General features: G+C 41.6%; 2 protein-coding genes across 3 annotated transcripts; one reads left to right on the forward strand and one right to left on the reverse strand.

The window, feature by feature from the left end:
• Positions 1–241: 241 nt before the first annotated feature.
• On the reverse strand, positions 242–8228 carry LOC125708818 (E3 ubiquitin-protein ligase RNF126-like). Its single transcript, XM_048976646.1, has 9 exons — positions 8120–8228; positions 6625–6683; positions 6248–6308; positions 5712–5947; positions 3978–4046; positions 3795–3864; positions 3297–3390; positions 1866–1981; positions 242–1740 (listed from the first exon to the last, which is right to left on the reverse strand). The coding sequence occupies exons 1-9, from the start codon at positions 8192–8194 to the stop codon at positions 1591–1593; spliced, it is 930 nt and encodes a 309-aa protein (XP_048832603.1). The 5' UTR covers positions 8195–8228; the 3' UTR covers positions 242–1590.
• A 3760-nt stretch (positions 8229–11988) lies between these two features.
• LOC125709240 (follistatin-related protein 3-like) lies at positions 11989–20150 on the forward strand. Of its 2 annotated transcripts, XM_048977507.1 has the most exons (5): positions 11989–12407; positions 13217–13402; positions 17120–17335; positions 17445–17672; positions 18643–20150. In XM_048977507.1, the coding sequence occupies exons 1-5, from the start codon at positions 12332–12334 to the stop codon at positions 18684–18686; spliced, it is 750 nt and encodes a 249-aa protein (XP_048833464.1). In that variant the 5' UTR covers positions 11989–12331; the 3' UTR covers positions 18687–20150. The 2 variants fall into 2 exon arrangements, with proteins under 2 accessions (XP_048833464.1, XP_048833463.1); XM_048977506.1 differs by lacking the exon at positions 18643–20150 and having other exon boundaries at positions 17445–18632.
• Positions 20151–20252: the final 102 nt, after the last annotated feature.

Raw genomic sequence — 20252 nt, forward strand, 5'->3', positions numbered from 1 at the left:
AACGGTTAATTTCTCTAAGAACCGAAGTCAGTGCTACACAGAAAAAGATGGCATATTTAAATCTACAGTACCTAATAAGGTTTACTAACGACAGCTTTTCTTATAGTGCCATCCAGTGCTCGACTAAAATGACCGCACAAGAATAAACTGGAAATATTGCAAACAAGGAAACATGACGTGTATGCTGTTAATATTAATACTGAGAAGCAAGCTACAGTCAAAATAGTTTAAAGGCAGAATATTCAAATTTCAAGAAATTTTATGTACTGATAAAATACAATATAAACATGGCTGTATGTCTATATTGCAAATAAAAAAATATAAAATAAGTTAAAACATAAAACTGAATTGGTCATCAAAAACAACACGTACAACTATGCATAAATGGGACTAATCACATGAACACAGACACATGCCCACCATACCTCTGGCAATGTTCAAAGTTAACAGGGAAACCCCAAGTCTACATTCTCCTCTTCCCTACCAATCCAAAATTTTTACAACATCTGCAATATATTCGGATTCCATTTTGTTTTTATTATGATTTTTACAAAACAATCCATTAACTTAGAATAAGTTAAAAATGCATTGTACTGAAATTCACTGAATATGTAAGAAAAGGCTGAGTGTGTGAGTGACTTCATGGGAAACGGAGACCATTTCTCGGCTTCCTCGTTATGGTTTGCTGTCAGATTCCAGGGAAGAAACAGACAGGGTCTGTCAAGGTGTCTTTTTTTCTTCTAGAAATTGAATCAGTTTTGGCTTTGCTCCATGTATCTGAGGTACACAGCATAATTTTTTACTTGCTTTCAAAACATAAGGCTGAAAACGTATTAACAGGATAACAACCGTTACTCTGTTAATAAAAAATCTAAATGTGACGTCAAGTTTTCTGATGGGCAGAGCGCGCTTTTGGACGTCGCAAATAAAATGTCCCCAAACTAAATGCTTATTGGGGTCTACCCTCACTTAAATCATCAGAAGGAAATAATGTGCAAGTTAAACCCTAATGAAATGCACACTCAGCATCACTGTCCCTCCTCACACACATTTTCGAGTCCTTTGGCTGTACAGATAGAAAATGCTTTTTTTAAAAAAATACGAGTATGTACACATATTTCCGCTTCACCACAGATACCTGTACAGTCAAAGGAGTAGCTAAAAACAAATCATATGCTCATTCCACTTAAACCAAGCGTACTCCTCAGACTCAGGGAGCAAGAGTGTAAAAACGTCTGTAAGCAGGGCGGTGGGCCTGTTCTTTCCGTGGTTGTTTTTCATTCCCTAATGGTCTTTCCCGAGTTCTGACTGGCCCCTCCAGCTTCAGGTCACCCCTCCATTCTCCCGGCTTGGACCAGGCCACTCGATGGGTGGGGCTTGCGTTTCACTGACTGCCGGGGAGTTGGGACTGTTTCTCTACTTCACAAGCAACAGGAAGGTAAAGGGGGGGGAGGGGGTGGGGAAGGTATGCATGGATTTAATTTAGCCCACTCTGCCTCACAGGAGCCCCCTGCGATGATTTTCATTGGCTGGGTTAAGGGGCTCCGTGTTTCTGGTGGAGCAAGGGACAGAAGGGAGAGACGGAAGGTCTTATGAGTTATTGGTGGAATTCTCGTTACTGGGCGAGTTGGAGGAGGAAGAGGAGGAGGAAGAGGAGAAGTTCATTCCTGATAGGCCCGGTGGATTTGTGGCCGTGTTCTGTCCACTCAAGCTTTTCCTGCACACCGGACACGTGTCGTGCTGAAGCAGAGGGGGAATATAAAGGAGACAGTCCTTGGTCAGCTTGTTTAACGCAACACAGGACCTATGGCACCATCAGGAAGCCCCCCACCCCGGTGTTCAATAAGAGAATGAAACATGCATACCTGTTCAAGCCAAGGTACTATACAATCATTGTGAAACAAATGATTGCACGGGAGTTGCCTAACATTTTCCCCTGAGCTGTAATCTTCTTTACACACTGGGCATTCTAAACCTGAACCTGAAAACATGGGGGGAGAGAACAGAAATATGTAAATAATACTGCATTCGGGAAGTATGGTAGTCAGTGAATTATTCGTCCTGGACACTCCGACGGTCGCAGACTTTCAAAACACAGGAGCTAGTCGAGAGAATAGACCAGGAGTTAAGAGATGGTCAGTGGAATACAACGTCTGGCCATGCCAGGACGCATTACATTAAAAAGTGAAGCGATTTATCACACTCTCCACTTTCAGATCAAAATAGAAATGCAAAAAAAAAAATTTATCCACTGAAAACAACAGAAGAGACCCATCTGACTTGTTTACACAATGAGTTATAGGTGCATTTACGATATACAGGTTCCTCTAAGCACATCAAGGAACTCGATGCTTAAATATGATAAACTGATAAAGACGGCAAATAGGATCCAGGCTCACTGTGACACTGCAAGGGTTAAGTAGTATGGCAGTGTTTCCCAGTACAGTCCTTGGGGGCCCCCAGCCAGTCCACGTTTTTACTCCCTCCCAGTTCCAAAGTCTGTGGGTGCCCAAGGACCAGACTGGGAAACACTGTTGTATGGAAATGGATGGATGTTCACTGGCAGTTTCCAACATGAGCATATTGATTATACTAATGGAATTATAATAAAATAAATTTGAGTGAGAGGCTGAAATTCCTATTGATTTTTTGTTTCCGTGAATGAGTGTAAAGACAGTCCACCAGAATGAATCCATACATCCACCTACCGCCACTTACCAAGTACACTGTCACAGGGACAGAAATATGTGAAACTGGAGGTATCTAGGAACCAGTTACGAAAGTGTTCTGTGCATAACATGGAGGATTAAAACAAATATGCACAAATAAAGATATCTAAAGATAGATGAAAAGTTTCACCAAACAGTGCTGTCCAAACACAAATGTGCAGAAGGATTGCAATTAAACAAATATACTGCATACTAACCCTGCAACCCTGTACTGGGTAAGAGGTTGGAAGAGGGATGGATGGATGGATGGATGGATGTATACTAATCGATCTATGAGAAGGGCCAATCTCATAGTGCTGCTAGTCAGACAGGAGTAGCAGCTGTGAATTTCCTGAACCATACATTAGGTACAGAGACATGTCCCAGCATATATCTATACTGAATTCCAAAGGTTCAAGTAAACACGCGCTTATAAAAAGCAGATATCTGCGATGCACAGGCCATCGTTCTTTGCTAAAGGAATGCTTTGTAGTATGTGCATCACATAATATATGGCGCATAAAACAAAATGCAGATGAAGAGCATTTGTGGTCCAGCTTTAGGAACACGATGTCCAGATGCACTCACCGACGTGCTCCTCTGTGATCTGGACAGTTGGGAGACTTTTAATCTTCTCCCTATCTGCTGGAGGAGGTCCAGTGTTCTCAAACTGATTTAATAACTAGGAGAGATGGAGGAAAAAAAAGGTTCCAGTGGTTGGATCTGTGCTTCCATGGGTCCAATAGGAACAGTTATCATACCTAAAGGTCCACAACAACACTGGGCAGCAGAACTCAATCTGTTAATGTTTTCACAGCTACCCTGCCTTGTGACCTTTAAAATGAATTAGAGATCGTACTGTATGTTAAATTTAGAAGGGAGGGAATAAAAACCAGATATGACAGGAAATGGCGACAGCATAACATTTCCAGTTTAGTGTGACGTGCGAGACTGAAATCATCCACTACTTCCCAAATTCAAAGCAGTTGTTGTTGCCCCTCATACGCTTGTACCAGAATGATTTGCGTTCCTTGGTATAGATGCACCATTAATGGTCTGCGATGTCCTGATCTGCAAGGTTTTTACCTGTGTGATAATAGCATCGAGTCCATTGGCTCCCCATGCATAGTCCATTGGGTTTGAGTGAAGCATGCCCCTTAAGGTGAGAGAGAGAAACAACTCAGCTGGATCAATGGAGCGAAGGGGCACGGGGCAGAGAAAAGAAAGTGTCCGACGAGGATAATGCATCTCCCTTTTCAGTTTACGTACCACGGTCCGATGCCAATGTTTGGCATCGCTGTTGGCGCGATAATTCCATTCACTAGCTGCTGGATAATTCTGCGTATGGGGAGAGAACGGTGCAGTTACAATGTGTAATGCTGACATGCCTATTACACAAAGCAGTTATAAAATTATGCTTTATTTGCCGTTTGCAAAAATACGACAAGTGCACTGGAATGGTTCTTTTCACATATCCAGTCGTGCTTTGCTCTAAGACATGCACATAAGCGCAATGGTCATTTTATTAGGTACACCTTGCTCCTATTGGGTTGGACCCCATTTTGCCTTCAGAATAGACTTAATCGGATGGATCCATGCTTTCATGTTCTTTACGCCAAATTCTGACCCTACCAGAAATCGAGACTCATCTGACCACACAATATTTTTCCCGTTATCCATTGTCCAATTTCGGGGAGCCCGTGCCCACTGTAGCCACGGTTTCCTGTTTTTAGGTGACAGGAGTGGCACCCGGTGCAGTCTTCGGCTGCTGTAGTCTATCTGTTTCAAGGTTCAGCAAGTTGTGCATTCAGAGATGCTCTTCTGCCTTGGTTGCAAGTCGTTATTTGAGTTACCATTGCTTTCCCATCAGTTTGAACCAGTCCAGCTATTCATCACTGCACTGTGCCATCTACAAGGCATTTTCAACCAGACAACCACAGCTTATTTGATGTTTCCGAAAAGGCTGGGCATGAAAATCCCAGTAGATCAGCAGTTTCTGACATACTCATTCCTGCTCATCTGGCACCAACAACCACGCCACGTTCAATGTTACTTCAATCATCTTTCTTCCCTATTCTGGTGTTTGATGGGAACATTAACTGAAGCTGTTGACCTGAATCTGCATGACGTTACACAATGTGCTGCTAACATAGGGGCAGCGTGTGGCTCTGTGGGTTAAGCCTGTGTGCCTGTAATCACAAGGTTGCCGGTTCAAACCCAGCCTCAACACGTCTGTGACATTTACTTAAACATTGTAAAAATTAATATGTAGAAAAAATAAAAATTCAAAAATATGACAGCATAGTAATCATAATGAACTAAATCCCATGTTCTCTAATACCAAATGTGGTCACATATCTGTAATGAAAAACGACCCTATAGCTGTAGTTATTGGTTTTTAGCCTGGCCTGAATAGTCTGGCAAGAGAGCCTTAGATGCCACAGAAAGACTCACCGAGTCGACTCGCATCACTCCAGCTGTGCACATACGTAAATGCTGTTGTCTCAAATGAGTTAGCATGTCTAATGTGTTTCCAAGTTTGGTATAACGGAGCCGACATACAGTCTTAGTCTTATCAATTACTTTCTCTCTGGCGTAATGTATTAGGAAACCAAAATGTCCCACCACTGCTGATGACGACTGATCATGACCAGCATTTGCCGTAACCAACTCACAGCCACAATCGGCATAATGACTTTTCCATGTATTTGTGAACTTAGCTTCCGTTCATGTCAAGCAATGTATTCATTCATTTCATTGTGCGCACCGAACAAAAAATGATGTAACCAGATGGCACGCGACGCGCACATGTACCGTTACCGCCCTAGTGGCTATTCTACCGGGATTCTAACCCACAACCTTCTGATCGCAGGCCCAGAAGCCTTAGACATTTGGATATAAAGGGATTACAGCTAATAGATAATTAACAGAGGCTGACTCAATATCATCATCTCCGCTAGAAGCCGTTTAATGATGAGGCCGGTTCCTACAGGGATGGCTTACCCCTCGAGAGTAGGCACACCTTCAGGCCTGCCCGCCTGCCTCCGAAGCACGTGCCGCCCTCTTGGCTGTCTGGCTCCATAACGCTGCCGTGATGCCAGTTCCCGCTCCCTCCGGTTTTCTGCCTCTCGGTTATCCTCAGACGGTAGTCCTGCGCCGAAGTCAAAGCTCTCGTCAAAAACCCCTAGAGCAAACTGCCCATACCCCGGGGGGAATGTAAACAAGTGCTGGTCCAAATTCTGAGAAATGGGAAGAGAAGAAGAGAGGCAATTACAAACATGCAGCCCTCAGAGGCCCACCCCCCCACGGCTCACAGTTTTCCCCCGCTTGCAATCTTTCCCAGAATGTGAGCTGAACTTATCAGGAGGCTTCTGGATAATTTAAAATACTCCATACTTTACGGTCTTCTCAACATGTGAACGTGAACTTTTACTCTGCACATTCAGAAATAAACTGCTACCATGATTTTTATAAAGCCATCGGGTTCTCAATGTTTTATTAATTTCTTGAATGAAAAAGAAAAAAAACTGCTCCCAAACCTCGAAAGGATGCTGGTTCTGATCGCTGCCAGAGGCGGCGGACGTGGACCCATTTTCAGCACTGGCCAGAAACAGAGACATAAAAGGGAGTTAATTCAGAATTGAGACTATGGCTCACAAAGCAGGCGAACAACCTAGTGTGCTATATAGGCTACTGCTGGGAAAAAGTTCGGAAAGATCCGGAAAATGAGAAAATGCTGAAAAAGCATCTGCCCTTTATATCACACGTGTGGTAACATGCTAACGGACATTAGACAAGTTTGCAGGAAAGGAAACACACACAAACATTAATTTTCTTTTATTTAACGGCATACACATTCAAGAGGAGGAATTAGTTTAAATCGAAAACCAGCGTCAAACCCCCTTATGTCAAATACCTTCTGTCCTCTGGTAATTCTTCAATAAAGCCAGATTCACACCGTGGACAAGTATAATCCTGCAAACCAAGACATACAGACACTTATCAGAATAATCTGTTACAATTTAAAAAAAATTTAATACACCTGCCTGCCATTCGAATACCCATAAAACAAAATTAAATGGTAGGTAACAATTGGTGAGGACAGTTAAAGTCACTAGCAACTGAAATAAGAAACGCATACATTTTCATATGACCATATGCTACTTAGGGTATATTACTGGGGGATAGTTAAACCCTTAAGTTTTATTTGCACAAAAACAAATTACATTACACACGAAATTTTCTAGAACTTGGTGGTAAGCAGAGGGACCTGAAATGGAACATTAACTTGTAAACTAAATGAATGGACTGGGCATTACTTACATGTTACATAGTGGTTAGATAATTCTAGATTGAAAGATAACATTCCAGACCAGAAGCATTTCAAATCACTCCTGTCAATTACAGTATTAATTTACTAAAAAATAATATACCGCAAGTGTTTTGATATTTTATTACAAATATACTCGTGTAATGCATCCACGTTACTGCAACAAAACGAGCATAATCGCAATACAAAACACGAAACCCTGTTTGTGAGACAGAGATAAACATCACCTTCATCAAATCTCACGTGGCAACCAAATTTAGACATATAACGACGCATAAAACACCACATGTGGACCACAAGCGCTGCACATCAAAAACAATTACACACCGGAGACAATCTCCTTTGACACGTGTTACATTAAGCGGTCCGGCCGTTTATTTATTTTACAGTTTACATAACAGCCATCACTGCGCACAGCAATTTCAAAGATTACTAGAAAACTGGAATTAAAGGCTCAGGTTAACCAGCTAGCTAGCTATTAAATAAAAAGCGACAATCACAGGCGTAAGTGGCTGACACAGCCAAATCCCATTCACGAGGTGCAATGTGGAATGTAGTTTCGTTTGGTTTAGCAGTAAAGGGCGAAATACAGTGTGCGGTACCATCCGATAAATTAAAAAATATGTATCAACAGTTCATCTTTAAGCTAAAGAAACCCCAAAGCGCAGATGACCAGCAAACCAGGTATCTGGTCTCCCTCGTCATTTTCTGTGATACCGATTTTGGTTCGATATGACCGGTTAGCCAGCTTAGCTGTAGTTGGTAGACAGCATTATATTAAAGGCACCTCATGGATATTAATATTTTCTTTGGGGGGTGTGAGCCGTGAATCGTACTAAAGTCCAAATGTACAAAAGTCCGTGGGACCACCAACTACCAGCACGGACAGCTTGTGAATATCAAAAAGAGGCCTCGCCTGTCAGCTAGCTAGCAATCTAACACAGCTGAGCAAAGAGTAAGGCTAACTGCTAAGGCAGACCACCACGTAGCAGCCAAACCAAGGGCCTTAATGGCAATTCATCAACAATTTACATGTCTTTCAACGGATACGTTACTTCAGCGCCTTGTCCACAATACTTACCGGCAGACGAGGGCTGATTTCAGCCGAACATCGATGACAGAAAAACCGGCTAGGCTGTAAGGGAGCTTCCGCCATCTTCAGACCCACCGTAACGCAGACAAAACCGACACGGAGTGCGTACGGAGGCCTAAAAAGGACAAAAGTCACTCAATCACCAGAAAATTCCCAACGCTAAATGTCAGATTTTCCAGTCCATTTGGCAGCCGTTTGTGGGGGGAGTTCTACAAAAATGAAATGTTAATTCTTAAATTTAACAATAATAAAAAGTAATTAATTGAATAAAAACAAGTTTAATATATAAGCTACCTTAAAATTTGCGCGACTAAAAAAGAATCAAGTGACAATTCGTCCCTGGTTATATCTTTGGGAAAACCCAAATGAATATATGATTAACAGTGTTCTCGACTTCAGCAAGTTCAGAAAACATAGCTATGTGGTCAACATAACTAAAAATTCAAAATAATTCTGACTCACTGCATAATGCTGTATTTTTAATATGTATTATCGCTAGGGGGCGCTACCGGGAAAATACTTCATGATATTGTACCCTTATGTTAAAGCGATATTATTAAATATTAATTTAATTATAAAATATTTGTTTGCTAAACCCACAAACACCAGAGCACATCTATTTATTGACTTGAAATATTACAGTTAAAAGACTGTTCCCAGATATTTTATTGTATAACTAAATTTGTTGCTTTAGATATTTTGCTGCGTGGTGTAATAATGGAATTTACAGGAACCAAGATGCAGGCAGCTCACTACCACTGCAGTCCACCCACAATTCTCCTGTCTCTCCCAGTATTCCATCTGTGCTCTGGGGATTTATTCAAGCGACGGAAGACAACGACCAAGGCACCAAATATATTCATATGGATTAGGAGTGCCACCCTCAGTTTTAACTTGATCAAAGGGCTGCATTCACACCACAGACAGGGCGAGGGATTGACAGAACATTGGCAGAGCTTCCTAACATCCCACACAAGAAAGAACGCAGATGCTGATTACAGCTTTTCCCACTGGCCTTGAAGTGTGCTGTGCGCATCATGTGTTTTCCTGTCATGTAAGTTCTCCACTAAAGCATAATTCTTTAACAAAGAAGGCTGGCCAGATGGGCGAATGATCACCAGACAGACCCATCAGATTCATTTAGCGGCAAAGGGAATTAAATGGTTGCCAGATCACTTGAAAATAAGAGACACCTGCAGCAGATGGTTGTTCTCAGGCCAGGCATGGCGACTTCCTCAGTTCGCCTATTTGATGGCCATCAGACCCAAAGAAGGCTAGCAGGACAAAAAAGTACAGGCCTAAATTAAAACAAACTCAATTCAAAGCAAGAGGCACAATATTTTCATATATTTTAGGCTACACTCTCTTTATTTAGAAAACATTTTTTTCCAAAAATATTTTTTTCCAAAGCCATTTACAAAGCGAGGCAATCAGCACATTGTGTTGCATTGAACTCAACAAACCATGTACATACAAACTTTTTTTTTACCTACAAAGTTTTCTCCAGCTGGAATTCACCTCCGCTCCACCTCCAGGCCAGGCAGCATCACAAAGCCTGTTTATTGATAACTGGCATAAACCGCTAACTACATGCCTCTTTCCTCCATTCATCAATCTTTCAACTGCTTATCATGGTCAGAATCACCGTTTCCCTCCATTTGTTAGGAAATGGTTCATTATCTTCTGAAAAAGGCGGATTATGTTCATTTTGCCGCGAACAAAATAAACGAGCCGTAAAAATTGTCTAAATGCAACATGTATAAGGAAACGCTGCGAGGGCCGGATAGATATCGGGAGAATGAAACAAGATAAAGATACAAAAACAAATACTTATTAAGTACTTGACATAATTGGAAAGTGTCAATGGCGGCTTGTACTTCAACCTAGGGGCATTAATATAAATGCAGCATTTCATCCGCAAATGCTCCATTTAGGGTTAATACTGCGATGAAGTTCATGTTCGAATGGGAAAGACCCAAGATCATTGGCAAACGTTAAACTCAAACATTTTCCTACTGTCATACCAGACAAGATGTAAAGCGAATGATGCTGGATCTCTTTGTTTTTCCACTACAATTTGGAAATGGGACTAGGGCGTTGACTGTAAGGTTGTGCCATTACATTAAGGTTGTGTAACTGTGCAATTACAGTTATATACTAGTGCTAATGCGTAATATACAGGAAAGTCTCCAGCCAGGGTATCCCATCCGATAAATAATCTCAATAAAAGGCATTTCAGAATCTGCCAGATAGATTAAAAGCAACCAATGAACCCACTCCATGGGTTTAGCTCGAACAACGGCATGACGTTTCATTTCCAAGTCATTTAATATCTAGCCAAAATCATTTGTAATGAAAGGTGGCAGATTCCACACACTAAATGCTTTAACTTTCGAGCTGTGGCAAGCATAGGTTTCACTGTAGAAATGCGAAAAGAAATAAATCATCAGACAAGAGTCGAATCACTGGACGTGTGTACGCTACTTAATACTATATTCGCCCAGGGATGGATTATGGGTTGTGTGGCCCCAGTGCAAAACCACCACCAGCACCACCACCGCAACCACCACAATTCAAGGGCCCTTGGCAGCCAAACGCCCTCCCTATAGGATCAGGGGCCCTTGTAGGCAGAGGATCAAAGAATGTAGGCCCTATAAAATAGACAAACGAAAATATATTGTTGATAAGCGTTGCAAATTGTTTTGGGCTAGGGGCCCCATGGGCCCCCTGCACCCCAAGGGCCCCTGGGCAGCAGCCCCGCTGGCCCGGTCCGTAATCCGTCCCTGTATTCGCCTACTTGGGTTTTACATTATCTCCTGAAAATCACTGACAGGCATGTGGAAAATACATTAAATATAGCCCTGCGTATTCTTTGACTGCATACGAATTCGGGATGGAACACATTTCTCAAAGCGATGCCAAAGCGGCCCAGTAGGAGGCAGTCTCCTGTCCTGTGGGAAGTTTAGAAAGCCTCGCGCTGTGTCCCACAACAGACAGTAATGATGAAAAATCGTTTACTGTACAGGTCCACCCTCGTTCGGCATGACTCGATAACAACCCCTGACCCAGAAGTTCAAGTACACACGTGATTACTGAAGATACTGCAGAAAAGTGAGAAGATAATCAAAAGTTAATAAAAAATGACATCCTCACACACCAGTAGGAAGCTGTCACTAAATCTATTGTTCATTAAAATCCGAATTAGAGCAGTCGTTTCGTATTTTTTGATTAGTAAATGAAACACTGAATCTTTACATTTGTTATTTTTTATTTGTATCTAAATACGACGTATCAGTATTTCCTTATCTGGCGTTAACATTTAGCATTTGACTAAACAGAACAGGTATAAACATGACTAACCCGCACGATCATCCTTATTTATATAGGGATACTCTTTTTATCATTAGATAGACAAAACCCAATAATCATGTTATTAGCCTTATATATATACATATATGCACTTTAAACATTTTCTTTGCCTGTCAATCCTACTTTGTGAATGTCCCTCGATTGTCAATACAATGTACTGTAGAATAGGAAATAGCTTAATTTTCTTAATGTTAAAAATACATCTTAACATGTAATAATTAAAGGCGCCAACTAGTATAAAAGGTATTGTTTTCATGACCTTGGGGTGAAATTAGAGTACATTTAAAAACGGAAATGCATTCCCTTGGCTTTTGGCTCTACAGGCAACGATCCACCAACCCTTTTGTATGCCAGCAAGTCATTAACTTTTTTTGTGGAGACAATACGGGGTGAAACTTGGATATTTTCCAGTTACCTGTAATTGTTGTCGATATGGAGAAACTATAAAGATTTTTGTGTGTTGAGTAGGCCTATTGGGGTCCAGACCATTCAGAACAAGTAGGTCTGCAGGTATGACTGGTTTTGCTTCCATGTCGACTGTAAAATGAACGGTTACTTCAGCCTCTGGAAATTGACTCAGACATCAAAAAGCTATCCGTCCCAGCGTTACAACTGGCTGAGAGCATCGCCCATCCCAGCAGCATAATTCAGTCTAGCCAAAATATTTATAAAGAGGCGGACCGGGATCACTTACAAGACATTCATTGACTTCAAGGCTGCTGCGGAGATAAGCTACTTATTTTGTCATCGGAACTTTTTCTTTTTTTCTAGACGGGACGCGTTTTACTGCCAAGTACTTTTTAAAAATCGTTTTTAACTTTTTGTATCACAATGTGCCTTTTAATTACAATTAACGTTCTGGTAATCGTTTCTTTGTGGGAAATCTTTGGAAGATATCCTGCATATGGTGAGAACGGTTTCTGTTTTAAACTGTCTGCTCTTAACAGTTTTGCAGTTATTGTTTAGTGTGTTTTATGGGTGTAGATTCTGAAAACACTACATTGTGTGTAACCACTGTACCACTGTAGTCAGCGTCTATTACATGAGTTACGTAGTCTCATGACAAATAATTCTTGTGTTGGCATAAACTTCTTTGTGTTCGTATTTTAAACAGATTTCTAGGTACGACCCCTTAAAGTTGAGTTTCTTCTGATTTGTATGAAAACATGCTCTTTATGCTTTTCATAATAACCAGTAAATATGTTATATAGTCATATTAATTTAAAGGTAAGATTTACAACAAATCTTTTGGTCTGATATTATTTCATATGAACTTTACTACTAAAGAACATTCAGATATTACATGTAAAAATCTACCTAAGTAACGTGAACTTTCGGCCATATTTTTAAATTGAGTATAACAACGAGGTTTAGGATTTTTGTGCTGTTTTTGAATTTCTTACAGGTTTTACTTAATTTCAATTACAATTAAACAATTATATAACGTTCTTACATGTTATCATTTGACGTGCGATTAAATACAAATAATAGTAATATTTTTTTATCTCAAAACGATGTATTTATTGTGCTACTCATTTATAACATGAGGCTGTTTTTGCTTAACTTCTGGCAAAATTATGTTATTTTGTGGTCATTAATAGATTTAGAGACTGCGAATGAAGTATATTCGGGGCACATTTGAAGACTCCCGTGAGAGCAGCGTAGAGGGTTGAACGCGTGACGGACTCGGTTTAATGCCATGTCGCTTGTGGGTAGCTGGGACATGCTGGCTCCAGCAGAGTCAGGAGCCTCGCTGCGACATGGTGCTGATGAGAGGGGTCAGCTACGAGGAGTGCTGCTCTAGTGGACGCCTGGACACCGCCTGGTCCAACACCAGCCTGCCCATCAACGAGGTCAGCCTGCTGGGCTTCTTAGGAATCGTGTCCTGCAAAGCCTGCAAAGGTAAACCAGACTGCGCCACCTGATCTGATCTCATGTCACACGTCGCACATCCTCGCTGCTGACAGAAGTTGCTGTTTTATAAAACTGCTTGACTAGGTGCTCTGGAGGAGATGCGAAAGCTAACAACTGTCATCTTAATTGCGGCTTAAAATATTATGCATGCAGCAATTTAAGCATCCAGTATTATGTCCCTGCACATATCAATAAACAACTACCTTACGGCGCTTAAGTCAACCTGTAAAACACGTGGAGCGCGTCGAGAACCAGCAGTCTACACAGTGCCTTGGTGAAAATCATTTTCATTATTTCAAATATCGGCCGAGGCTCAAAGACAGATGCTAATCTAATTCAATCCAGCTGTTTTATGTCGAATTCGCTATTAGAAGTCGGAGCTAGGTATCGGGGTTTAGTCAAGGATATGGTGTGTTTTCATTAAAGGCTTTCGAAGCATTTACATTTCATGTATTGGTCACTAGGAAGAGTGAGAGATTTTTTGAACTCAAATGTGGAGAATCCTTAAATTTTGAAGTTCACGTTTGAGAATAATAAGTCATTGCTTTTGAACATTTCTTACAAGAACATACACATTACTTCTAATAAACTTAATAAAGGTTAATAAAAAAATGCATACGTCGTGGGGTTTCATCTCAGAGGAAATGAAAGAACAGAGATGTGGTTTTCCTATATTATTTCACCGAGATAAAATAAAAACATCACAGAACCGCAGAAATGAAACTGCTTTTTGGTCAAATTGTTCAGATGGAATTAAGTGAAATTGTCAGCGGCGGCTATTTAAGGATCTCAGTAACCGTTTTCTTCAGGGTCCTTAAGGAGGTTCAGTTTATATCCACTGCACGTGTCTAAGTCCTCCTGAAATTAAGTTGCTATTAGTATAATTTATTAAATAAATTGCATTATAATTTCAATATGACGTTTGTGAATGCATGTTTCTGGACTCCCTGGAGAAATAATTCAGATAATACAGAAATCTTACTGACAGCTTAAAATAAGATTCCCTAATGCAATATACAATTCTGAGCAGTTCACTTCTGCTGTGGGATCACATATGTGTGATGTTTGGGTGAAATTGTGTTAACCCAATGATTTGAATAAATACTTTTGCTTAACACAAAATGATGAAGGAACCTTATCATTGAATTTGGTTTTAGATTAATCAGACTGGCCACTTCCTACTTTGCAACATTGTTGCAGTCATAAAGGGTGAAAATCACTTTTAGAAATACATTTGAAACATCTCCACTATCTTCATTAGATATACCCATTGTATAAATGTAATTATAATTATGCATTGTATTTAAGGAATGAACATATATGCTGCATGGTAAAGAAATTAATTATCCAGATTAATTGCAATTGTAATTGTATGACCATCATGTAAATGACTATGCTTGCCTAATGGTTTCTAGTATGTTGCATCTGATAAAAAAAGGCTTCTTGAGGTGAAACAGACACCAAATCTCCTTCACCATCATCTAATGCTTCCACATGAATTATTTCCCAGTGTTTGTTGGAGAGCTGGCCAAAACGTCCGCTCTGCAAGAAAAGAATGAATTCCAGTTTACCGCAGGAAACAAAAATCCCTGCCACATGCCCAGAGGTCTGTTCCTCATAATGCAGAAGATTGCCATGAGTCTTGGCCATTTGAAAAAGACAGAAACGTAAGGTTGCAGATTTAACTGGCTGCACTTTTCTTACATCATAAAAGTATATGAATACACTGGACCTCACAGGTAGCACCCCGTAATATTTCTCATATGTTTGCCGTTGCTGTTAAGTGCTTCAAAGCATTCCTACGCTTTGACTGATGTTGATCATTTGACCTGTAATTTTCTATATGTTAAATCCATTCAAAGACGGATAAATTGTGACTTGCTGCCAGTAGATCTGACAAAAGGAAAATGAAAATGAGTCTCCCTGGCTTCCCCTGGGACGAGGAGATCTCTTACTCTTGTGTGAAGTGCAGACTGAAGTTGATTTGGTGATTTAAGCTGTTGAAATGGAGAATAACAGGATATTAAAACAGCCCTAGTGGGTCCTGGGAATGGAGGTAGCATCGCTCCTTCACATCGACGTGGTCATGTGTGGAAGTGCTTTAAATTCAGTTTTCGGATGCCTGCTGTGTTAGCTGAGTTATGGTTTTCACATATCAATCCCAGCTTTACATCGGTTATAGGCTGTGACTTTAATGGCTGTGTTAGTACACCGAAGCATTCAATGTTTGGCCCGCCTTACAGTCTCATTCTCATTCAACACTCACAAAATGTCTCTACGTCCCATTGTAAACAGTTGCATTACCCACTGTAAATGCATCGTCTGATGAATCATTCCCCGGCACACGTGGGCCAGGCGAGATGATCTTCCCAGCTCCTCTACATCCAAGACCGCATATGTGGACAAGGGCGTCAGAACTATGTGTATCATTCGTGTCGTTGAGTCAAAGGCTACAAGGGTTTAGTCACTTCAGGAGTGCTACAATTTACGTCTGAGTCAGTTCCTTACTAAGGGCAATGCTGCACGATGACAACAGTAAGAGGTGTCCGGGATGGAGGGGGAGCTGAGTGATGTGACAGGGAGACAGGGGCAGGAGATGGGGTTTAACTTCAGGTCAAGGGGGGTAAACAGGAGACGTAGTTTGGGGAGAGATACAGTGCAGTGCGGACCTGGACATCAATGTGTGGGCATGTGTTCCGAGAGAGACACTGAAGTCAGTCTCTTATGATTGGTAATAAGATACAGGTGAAATTAATCAATGGTGGCTGCTTCACTTTCCCCTGACCTGGTTCATCATCCTTCCTCCCACAATACAGTCTTTACACATATAACCTCTAATAAATACAGTTCTTTTCATATTTTCTATCACCTGCATATAATCATTCTTCTTCTTTTGTTTCTATTCATTCCATTCGCTCCTCACAGCACCATCATCTGGCTGCATGATACTGTCATCATCATTACTAAGCATGATTTGTCAACCACTGTCTGTGATGCATAAAAAATGCCTGTTTTACTCTGTGGGGCAGGCAGATCCTCAGGGGCCCAATAGCTGGAAGCGTAAATCATGCCTGACATTTGTGCCCAGGGAGTTCTGGTGGTCGGGTTCACCTCTATGTCCTCTCACCACCTTCTTGTGACCACTCCTCTCACCACTGACCTTTGTACGGTGGAGCAAGTTCACGTCACAGTTAGAACTGCCAATTCCTTTGTGAGTTTACATTGCAAGTCCACTACTCATCTGCTTCGGATTCATGGCTCCACAGATTCTTTAAACAATCATCTATGAACTCCGTCTTCTGCTTCCGCTTTCGTTACAGCTACTTATCCAGCTGTTGAACTGTTATGATTTTCAGTACAAAGTTTGAGAATGAGAATAACGAGCTAAAGATCATACGGTGCGTTTTCAGAAGTGGCTTGTTCCGAAGTGCATTACAGTCGCTCTTCCGGGTGTGGGAAAAGTGGATTCCCTTGAAAGGTGGTTTCAACATTTCCTGGAAGACAATGCATGCAGATGTTCAAATTACAGGCCACAATTACTGAGGAGTAAGTCATAACTTGTTTATGATAGGCGATGACTCGGGCCCCTCGACCGTGGTCATGTGATGCTGGAAGGTTTGACTGCGTCAGTTGGCTGGGGTCTGAACCCCTCCCAACCCACACACACACGCACACACCAGCATGTCCTTCCGTTTTCCCCTGCAGTGAACTGCGAGGGCGTGGACTGTGGCCCGGGGAAGGAGTGCAGGATGAAGGCTGGTAGGCCACAGTGCATGTGCTCACCTGACTGTTCCAGCTTCACCCGCAAACAGCCCGTCTGCGGAAGCGACGGCAACTCCTACCGTGACGAGTGCGCCCTTCTCCTGGCCCGGTGCAAGGGCCAGCCAGACCTGGAGGTCATGTACCAGGGAGAGTGTAAAAGTAAGGCGGGATTTTAGCACCATGCTAAAATGCACTCGTTTGTAAGCAGACTGCCATGAGTATAAGTTCCTATCGTGGATGCTGGTCATGTGACATTCTTTCTTTCCAGAATCCTGCTCCAACGTGGTGTGTCCCGGCACCCACACCTGCGTGACGGACCAGACCAACAGCGCCCACTGCGTAATGTGCCGCACTGCCCCCTGTCCCCTGCCCATGGCGGCCGAGCAGTCCATCTGCGGCAATGACAACATCACCTACCCCAGCGCGTGCCACCTGCGCCGAGCCACCTGCTTCCTGGGTCGCTCGATAGGCGTGCGTCACTATGGCCGCTGCATAAGTAAGACCACCCACTTCCTCAGTGCACAAAAACGACCCACCCGCTCTCTTCACCGCACAGACAAGAGCAACCGCCCTCGCCAGCGCACAAATAAGACCAACCTCCTCTCCTCACAGCCCAAATAAGACCAACCTCCTCTCCTCACAGCCCAAATAAGACCAACCTCCTCTCCTCACAGCCCAAATAAGACCAACCTCCTCTCCTCACAGCCCAAATAAGACCAACCTCCTCTCCTCACAGCCCAAATAAGACCAACCTCCTCTCCTCACAGCCCAAATAAGACCAACCTCCTTTCCTCACAGCCCAAATAAGACCAACGCTCTACACTGCATAAATAAGACCAGATGCCCCCTGCACTGTACAAATAAAATCAGACCCCTTTCTTTGTACAAATAACAGCAGACCCCCCCTGCCCCCCACTGTACAAATGAGACATGACCCTGTCCTCACCGCACAAATAAGACCAGCTTCCCTCTGCATTGGATAAATAAGACCCTTCACTATACAAATAAGACCAGACTCCCCCCCCCCCCCCCCCCGACTGTACAAAAAAGACCACCTCCCACACTGTACAAATAAGATTTTACCCATCCTCACTGTATAAACAAGACCAGCTCCCCTCCTCACTGGACAAATAAGACCTGAACCCCCTCCTCACTGCAAAAGTAAGACCAATGCTCCGCCTTAGAGAACAAATACAACTGTTTTTCCCTGGAGCTTTTTCTCGGGGTCAAGGGCCCTGCTCAAGGGCCCAACAATGATGCGAATGCTCATCCCGAGCACAGGATGTGACTAGCAACCTACCAATCACAAGCACAGAGGCCTTAACCCCCAAGGTCACACACTCCCTCTCATCCATCTCCTCCATCCTCACCAGTCAGGCCACAGTGAATATGGGACGACAGAGTTCTCTCACGTTGTGACTTTTTGCTTTTTTTGGTTGACTTGTATCCCGTGTTTTGTCCTTCAGATGTTCCCAAGCACACTTTGGAGAACGCGGAAAACGCCCTGTAGAAAAGCTTTCCATTCGAGAAGATGGATCTGACAAGGCAAAAAAATATAATTTGCCTTTCATTTTAATCTCTGAATTAAACTAAACCTTTCTGAGACGTCATACTCTCTTGTAGTGCCTTCTATTTAGAGCGTGATACATATGATGTAGAGGAAGTGGCTGCGGAGAGCATTTATTTTTGAGTAACACATTTACACATTGTTCTTCAGGCTAAAGTAATATAATTCCTTTTAGATGCATGCATTGTGTTTTGTAACAGGGGTTCGTTCTTCACTGGGTCTGCCAAAAACTTTTGGAAGGCAGGTTTTTTTTAAAGAGAAAAGTTAGCAATAGCTTTTACCGGGAGGGAATTGTGCATATTGTAAATAAGCATTACTGATATTTATTGGAGGAAAAGTATGAAATTTGTTTTATTTATATTTTTTCATGTAAACAAACCACACAGAGCTATCATCAGCCTTCTGAGATATATTTATTGATTTTTTTTTTTTTTGGTCTTAGTTTACGTTTCCGGTACTAGTCCCGCTCTGAATTATGACCTTTACTTTGTTTTTATTTTACCCCTGTTGCGTGTAAGACTTTGCTTCATAAAAAGGTTCCTCTGTAATATACTTCAGCTGAATTTTTGTCCAGTCTAAAATGGTTTATATATTTAGAGGCTTTTCATCAGAAAAACAAAATTACAATTTAATAAATAAATAAAGAATCAAGAGGAGCAAAATTCATTCAGAACAGAAGCGATGTCTTTTTTTGGAGGCCGTGCGGAGCAGACGAAGTATGAGCTTTCTAACACGGCGATCTCTGTTTAGTCTGAAAGTAAATAAAACCCCTTCATCCTTTTATGTTTAAGCAGGAAAATAAATCAAAGTTTTACACAAGCACAAACCGCAAAAGCCAAGACTGTTAATGAGAGCAGCTGTTTTTGCTGAAATCAAGATTCCAGTCAAATGACTGCGTGATGCAAACCCCTCGATGCTGGCGGTCGATTTCGTGAGGCTCAGACGCTGCATTTTATGTGGCCACTTATTCAATTTGCTTTTAATTGATCCCAATAGTCTGTTGACCTGTTTTGTTAGTACAGTACACATTGTTGTGTGGGATTTAAAATTTTAAGTGTAAAAATGAAAATTTCTCTCCTGTTCCTAGACGTTACCCAAAGTCAATGCTACTTATTGTATCTGTAAATGTATTTGATGAATGCAAGCAATGCTTTATGAATATTATCTATTGATTTATTGACTTTTCTGATAATCAGTTGTATTGTTGAGTGACAGTATTACTGTCATGGTATTTACATCCTTCATATGTATTTTTATCTAAATCCACATCTTACAGTATATGTGCTTGTAAAGCCAAGCTGCAAGACTTATGTATCTATTGTAAGATTTACAATTTATGAATGTATTTACTTATTTTTATATTTTTGTACTTATATGTTATCTCAACATAAAAATTGATCTCGGTCATTTACGTCTGTGTCTTTCAAGCATATAACTGTCTGTATTTACAAAACACAACATCTCTGTTATATTGCGTGCATTTTCAGTGTAATGCATTGATTCCTGTGG

Source organism: Brienomyrus brachyistius, chromosome 15 (assembly GCF_023856365.1).
Source record: "Brienomyrus brachyistius isolate T26 chromosome 15, BBRACH_0.4, whole genome shotgun sequence".
Classification (NCBI taxonomy): domain Eukaryota; kingdom Metazoa; phylum Chordata; class Actinopteri; order Osteoglossiformes; family Mormyridae; genus Brienomyrus; species Brienomyrus brachyistius.

What these genes read in the sequence shown, in the direction of transcription:
- LOC125709240 (XM_048977506.1), top strand. Translation starts at nt 12,332, where the DNA reads ATGTGCCTTTTAATTACAATTAACGTTCTGGTAATCGTTTCTTTGTGG. An exon ending in TGGAAGATATCCTGCATATG is followed by an intron (nt 12,408 to 13,216) that starts GTGAGAACGGTT and finishes GCTTGTGGGTAG; the next exon opens with CTGGGACATGCTGGCTCCAG. An exon ending in GTACCAGGGAGAGTGTAAAA is followed by an intron (nt 17,336 to 17,444) that starts GTAAGGCGGGAT and finishes CTTTCTTTCCAG; the next exon opens with AATCCTGCTCCAACGTGGTG.
- LOC125708818 (XM_048976646.1), bottom strand. Translation starts at nt 8,194, where the DNA reads ATGGCGGAAGCTCCCTTACAGCCTAGCCGGTTTTTCTGTCATCGATGT. An exon ending in GGTGTGCCTACTCTCGAGGG is followed by an intron (nt 4,047 to 5,711) that starts GTAAGCCATCCC and finishes CCCCATACGCAG; the next exon opens with AATTATCCAGCAGCTAGTGA. An exon ending in TAGTACCTTGGCTTGAACAG is followed by an intron (nt 1,741 to 1,865) that starts GTATGCATGTTT and finishes CCTCTGCTTCAG; the next exon opens with CACGACACGTGTCCGGTGTG.